General features: G+C 33.1%; 1 protein-coding gene across 1 annotated transcript; it reads right to left on the bottom strand.

Annotated features, from left to right (window-relative positions):
• Positions 1-2583: 2583 nt before the first annotated feature.
• On the bottom strand, positions 2584-7245 carry LOC127975770 (ras-related protein Rab-32-like). The gene is made up of 3 exons (XM_052579730.1): positions 4940-7245; positions 4352-4629; positions 2584-3481 (listed from the first exon to the last, which is right to left on the bottom strand). Exons 1-3 carry the CDS (start codon positions 5151-5153, stop codon positions 3341-3343), a joined length of 633 nt encoding a protein of 210 aa, XP_052435690.1. The 5' UTR covers positions 5154-7245; the 3' UTR covers positions 2584-3340.
• Positions 7246-7279: the final 34 nt, after the last annotated feature.

Below are 7279 nucleotides of genomic sequence, written 5' to 3'. Positions count from 1 at the left end.
CTTTAGATCACACACGAAAACTGCATTTTGATGGATTTGTTTCTTACAAACACACATTTTTTTGAGTGCACTGGAGTGGTGTGGATCACTTGTGGGTTATTGTGATGTTTTTATCAGCTGTTTGGACTCTCATTCTGACGGCACCCATTCACTGCAGAAGATTTATTGGTGAACAAGTGATGGAATGCTACATTACCCTAAATCTGCTCCGATGAACGGACAACTTATCTCTATCTTGGATATTCTGTGGGTGAGTACATTTTCAGCAAATGTTATTTTTTTGTTTAAACTGTTTCTTTTAAACAATAATAAAATATTTGTCAGTGAGGTAAGCAAATAATAATTTTAACTCAGAATAATATAGTTTATAAATACCTTTAAACAAGGTTTTTCTTTTCTTGTTAAAAGCTTTAACTCACTTAATTGTAATACATTTTTCAAAAAATGAGCTTAAATATTTTATATTCTTTAGATATTTGTAAAAAGACATTCATTCGCTGACATTAATGCAACAATTATTTCAAATTATGAGACCACCGGAAGAATTTATGTTTTTGAAATGTATTATACATGTACAATATTTTTTTGCTTATTGTTGATGGATTTCCTACAAACACTCCTTTACTCAGCCTCTGAAACTAGGTCTAAAGGATATGGGATACAGACTTTGGCTTTGATGGTTTTCCTCTAAGCAAAATATCCACTTCAAATGAAACCAGAAACAGTTATAATGCATGTGCATCCATTAGAGCTGTCACATTTCATACAAAGTACCAAAGAGTTGCTAAAAGTTTCATGTGTTAAGATCAATAATAAAGGTTCTCAGGCTTCATCAGGACAGATGAATTCACTCCACATTATTTGTAAACAACTGCAGCGGAGGGGCTCAGATAAGTGTATGTAGAACAGATCCCTAGACACACACCAAGGATGCTACAAAGTAAAACTACGGGACGGTGCTGAACAGATGGGAGGGTAAAAATATCTGCCCTCCTGTATGCACCATGTCAGCAAAAACCTGCCTTCAGGCTCAGCGTTCACACGATGAACCAGAATGAGACCACCACAGCCCACTGTCCAAGCAACTGAGAGATTAATCAGCAAATTATTGAGAGGCAGAAAATTGAAACGTTAGTTATTTTAATCGAAAAACTATAAAATGCCATACACATTCAGTGAATGGGTGCCGTCAGAATGAGAGTCCAAACCCACAAGTAATCCACACAACTCCAGTCAGTCATTCAATGTCTTGAGAAGTTAAAAGAAACTGCATGTTGGTTTTTAAACAACAAATAAACAAACATTTAAAACAACTTTAAATAACGCGCTCATCATCCATAAAAACATTTCCTCCAGTGAAAACCTCCTGTTGTCCTCTCACAATCAAAATCCACCAACATATTTATTTAGATCAGTTTTGGACAGTTTTCATCTCATAAATGGTGCATATTTCCCTCCTAATTCAGAGGTCTCCTAATTTCACTAGAGAAGTGAAAACAGTTTTTCACTTCACAAGACATTAACTGATGGAATGCAGTGTTGTGGATTACTGTGATGTTTTTATCAGCTGTTTGGACTCTCATTCTGACGGCACCCATTCACTGCAGAGGACCCATTGATATGCAAGTGATGTAATGCTACATTTCTCCAAATCTGTTGAACTCAACAAATGAGTTAAACTCATCTACATCTTGGATGGCCAGAGGGAGGAGTTTTTTTTCATGTTATGTGTTTTAATGTCACATTTCATAATGTGTTTAATATAGTACAATAGTTCAAATACAGTAGCACAATGACTGAAACAGCATTTTAAAATAAATTAACAAATAAAAAGAAAAGAAAATCAAATTGAATTCATGAATTTATGTTGAATTTAATAGTTTTTTTTAAATGATTAATTAATTAATTAGATTTTTTAGAACTTTTAAATTAGCATATTCATTCACCAAAACTAGCGCAGAATAATTGATTCATAGTTTTATAACCCTGTTCTTATTATTGAGCAAATTACTTAATTATGTTTTAAATACATTTTTAATTGAATCACAGTTCATCTTCAGCAACAACATTGCGAGTCAACAGTGCCTTCTTGTTTTCTCACAATACTAGCTTGGAAATCTGCCAGAAAAGGTAAAAGCTCTACACCTGTATAACCTGTCTAGCAGCGCTAACAGATGGGAAGCACTTATGGCTGAGACGGGAACATTTCTGGTGTCTCTGGGGGAACGTGGTGAACGGCACACCATCAGAACTGTGTGATAAGTTACACAGCCTCGTATGAGAACAAAACACTCTGTAAATCCACTGAAACCTGCTTTTCCACGCACAGAATCCTCAATATGTTGGAAGCGGATGAGTGAGTTGAGGCTGCTATGGAGGCTTGAACGCGGTATTGTTTGCGCAATATAGTTCAGATCTCTGGGGCAGCATCAGAATGCTGGAGTTTTTCACATTCACTCAAAAATGCGTGGCAAAATTGGGTCACGCTGGGAACGGCTTCCTATTTCTGTGATATTAAACATTGTGTATGGAAGCTGTGCATCATGTTGTGTTTGATTTCTCCCTTGACCTGGATACGCTGTATGAGGCATATTTCTCTTCTATATTTTATAAACTTGTTAAAATAGAGCAGCTTTTGTTTTGTTTTGGACTTCTCGGTTACTAAAGTTTGCAGAAGTCATGCAATGAAACGGAAATTCTGCCACTTTTTGTCAAATAATGTAAGGAGAGCTATATTAGCTTGCGATCTGAGGCACAGCGTTACTCATTTATGCTTCATGAGAAGTTTATTTTGTAACACAGAAACCCTGGTGGAATATGGAGTATTATCCTGAAGCTACATTTATTTTTCATCAGTCTAACTTCATTAGATTTATTTTTGATTTCAAACACATTCTCTCCTATTGAAGTTTTTTCAAAGAAAACAAACTTTTGACGGCTATGTATGAAAATATAGGCCATGTCTCTGTGCAAACATGCTTTCTGCAGAGAGAGACATACTGTAATGAATTTGGCATCTTGACAGTATTTCTCGACACTCCTGACATGTTGTAGACAGCGGATCTCGGTTCGTCTCCTTCCATGCTGATGTATTTAATAACCCCTGTGCATGTAGCAGATTAGCAGGGGAAATGAGAGGTATTTATTAGATACTCAGCATGAAACTCATTCAACATGGTACTTGTTTGTGGCCCCCAAAACGCTTAGATGAGTATTAATCATTGACAATAAAAAAAAATACAAATTGCAAAATGATATGCTATACAGAAAGAATGATAAACTGCACCGTTATCTCTTGATTTTATCCTCAATAAGCAAGCTTCTCAGACTAGGATGTGAATCAGCAGCAGGTTGATTTGCTCTTTGCCTGCTGCTTCAGGTTGATTTGCATGTTCTGCTCTTCTTCTTTCACTGATTCCTCATTGTTTTGGAGAATGTGCTTCACGAGGAATTTAGCAGCTTCATCCAAATTGATATTCTCCTAAAACACAAACGAAGCCACAAAACTCCATTGTAATGAAACAGAAGTGGAATAGTATATGTGACATTACTATACACTTAGGCAATATTATAGATAGTAGCTGACATACAATTTCTCATAAAACTATAAACAATATTTTCATGAAAAGAAATATACATATTGATATGCAGGCATTCAGTCTTCAGTGGCACATGATTATAATTGTGCTTAATAATTTCACTTTATCATCAATGTTGAAAATATTCCTTATAAATAAATGATTACTTTTATTATGCAGTTGATCATTAAATTGATCAAAAGTGACAAAGACATTTATAATGGAACATGAGATTTCTATTTAAAATAAATGCTGTTCTTTTCAACTTTGTATTCATCAAATAATCTTGAGAAAAAACGGAAGTAGTACAACTGTTTTTAACATTGATAATAATCTGTTTAATAAATTTTTTTCTTGAGCAGTAAATACGCATATTAGGATGATTTCTGAAGATCTGAAGACTGGAGTAATGATGCTGAAAATTCAGCTGCGCATCACAGAAATAAATTCCATTTTAGAATATATTCAAATAGAAACAAGTTCTTTTAAACTGTAATAATATTTCACAATATTACTATTTTTACTGTATTTTTTCTAAAAATGAATGCTGCCTTGGTGACTTGAAGAGACTTCTTTTAGAAACATTAAAACTTGTTTAATGTTTACATAAGTTAAAATACAAAACTAAACCAAAAAATCAAATTAAGTGTATATTAAGTATGTAATTAATACAAAAACGAGGAAGGTCACTGGTTGGGTGAGGACTGAAAAACCCCTGTTTCTTACCTAAAATAGGTGTAAATATGGAAATAGCACAATAATAATCAAGTCACCTTTGCTGATGTCTGAAACCATTCAATGAAGCCCTTCCCCTGGCAGAGATTCTCCAGAAGAGAGGCATTCCTCCGACACACTTTAGTCTCATCACATTTATTGGCCAGAAGTACAACAGGGACTGGAAGGCCGTTTCTCAGCATTACTTGACCATCAAGTTCATGTTTCCAGATAAGAGCTCCATCCAATGTTGACCCGTTTGTCACGTCATACACAACAAGTGCACCACTGGATCCCTTAAAGCACACGCGGTTCAGTCCCCTTACACGCTCTTGACCTAAATAAACGAGAAAAAACACTTCCATCAGAAAGCACCAAACGAGCCTCTGAGATGCAAATTAACCTTAGAGAATCAAAAACTGATCTGTTTACAGTTGTGCTATTTTGGATCTTACGGCATGACATGTTTTTCTTACCTGGAGATTTATAGTCAATAAATATAAATCTAAAAGTAAAACTTTAACTAAATGATTGATAATGGCCAGTGGCATTAAAAAGTTTTATGCACTGATGATCTATTATGACCTATTAAAATAAAAACCTGCATAATTCTATTATACTAATTTCAGGTTAAAATAAAGGCTTACCTGCTATATCCCAAAGCTGTAATCTGACCCGCATGTGACCATCCCAATCTATCACCTTCATGGAAAAATCCACACCTATAGTCGTTTTCAACTCCTCGTAGTATTTATTTTTCACATATCGTTTAACAAAGCTGGTTTTCCCAACTTTATGGTCTCCAATCACCAAAACTTTAAATAAATGTTCTGTGAATCCTAATTCTGCGTCTTCTGACATTTTCCATAACAAATCGCATCTGTGGTTAAAATGACCCAGTTCAGATTTATTCTGCTGGTTGAATCTCTGCGCATTTTCCAACCATGCTACCAGGAACACAAACAGTTTCCAGCATTAAAAACCATAAAACAAAGACTTTACAAGGTAAATCAAATGTCAAAGTTCATCCATTTTGAGCGATTCAGGTGCAAAGCGTGCATAAAGTGAAAGTGAGACACACAGGTGCTGAAGACGATTCTTTAACATGGTCATATGAAAGCAATAACTGGTCACATTTTGGGAAATTATTCACTAAACACCTACTGTACAGCAGCAACAACCCTGAGAGCTTATGTACAAAATAAACAATATTTATCATAATCCTAATAAAACATGCTAAACAATTCCTGACAAATACAGAAACAGTATATCTTAAGATAGCTACATCTAGGCTCATATAGTATGCAATGATTGATTCTATTTAAAAAAAACATAGTAGCAAAAATGTTTTCTTAAATCTAAAGTATAGTTTCAAAACTATAGAATGCAATCTGACAACACTTATTGCACTACAACAGAAAAAAAGAAAACTTACAGCATAATCATTTCAGATAATATCTAAAATGTTACTTGAATACAGTCTTCTATGATTGCTTAAAATCCCATAATAATTTAGAAACTGCCATGTCGTATAGGACTTAAATGGTCATAACAAGAGGATATAACTGTCTATGTCGTGGTACATTCTGGAGAAACTGCTGTCGGTGGCCCTGCTGAGCATGATCTTCATTAACACATTGACTTTATAAAGCACGCAAGCATTTGGAGCTGATATGAAAACATTTAACCAACAGTTAATAGACGTTAACAAATACAGACAATAATGTCTAATGGAAAAAGTCCATGAAATAACTCTTACTTTATGTTATGACCATTTTAAATCCAGTAATATACGATATATATTTACATTTTCTTTATTATAAAAAACAACAACAACAAAACCTAAATAGAACAAAAAAATATATATACACTTCTTATTGTACTTTAAACACACAAACTATAGAAAAAGTACATAAAAACAATACAGCATGAAAAAATGCAGGTGGTTCTGACATTGGCACTGATTTTTGCAAACAAATTTACTATCTACACGTATTGTAGTTTACTGCATACATATGCTGCATGATTTGATGCTTTAACTACACCTAAAACTGTTTGATCATTATGTTTATTTTAATATAGACTTTTTAAATACAGTTTATAAAAGTTACGACTGTATAAAATACCTTAGATTCATTAAATAGTCACTGATAAAGTTGCTGCACATTGTTGGAATTCCTAAAGCTGATTTTTTTTTTTGTTTTTTGCTACAGTGGTTGTTTTCTGCAAGTCCTTTAGATGATTTGATCTATTACGAAAAGCATAAAGAGCTCAGAATATACAGCATTACAATGACTGGTGTTGGTTTCATGTCAACTACTGCTGCCATACTAAAGCAAGTGATAGTGACACAAATCAAAGAGCACCTACTGTACACATTTAGTTCCTGCTTTTACTCTCTCACTGGCATTAAGGTCCAAAATTAACTTTTCTTTGCCACACAAAAATGGCAGGATGTTAAACTGTATTTTGCTTTTCAGGGTTATTATTGTTGACCAAAACTGAAAGCATAAAGAAACATTAAATAAAAATAAATAAATAAACAAATGTAATGAACAAAAAACAAACAAAACAATTGAAACTTATTTTATTTTAGTTGGTTGCCAAGACAGCATCTAATATTAATTTAGTTTAATTAAGTACTAAATTATCTAAAATTAAAATAACCAATAAAAGTTATAGACAATTAAAGCAAAAAAAGAAAATACTAAAACGGATAAAAACTAATAAAAATGAGAAACAAAAGCTGAAACTGTAATTAAAATGAAAATGGAAAATTTAAATGAATTCAAAGTATAAATTAAGAACTATAATAGTATATTAGTTAACATTTTCGTTAACTGCCAGTTGCAGGTGAATTTACTAAAAAATGTTCAGCCATTAAATAATATTTTGTTTTATTGTTCATTTCTGGGATATTTTTGTTAACTAAAAGTGAAATCATAAAAAAAAAAAAAAAAAAAAAAAAATCCAAAATAGAAATGAAT

The sequence above is a fragment of the Carassius gibelio genome, chromosome B17, assembly GCF_023724105.1.
Source record: "Carassius gibelio isolate Cgi1373 ecotype wild population from Czech Republic chromosome B17, carGib1.2-hapl.c, whole genome shotgun sequence".
Taxonomy (NCBI): Eukaryota; Metazoa; Chordata; class Actinopteri; order Cypriniformes; family Cyprinidae; genus Carassius; species Carassius gibelio.
This window is presented reverse-complemented; position numbering and strand designations above follow the sequence as displayed.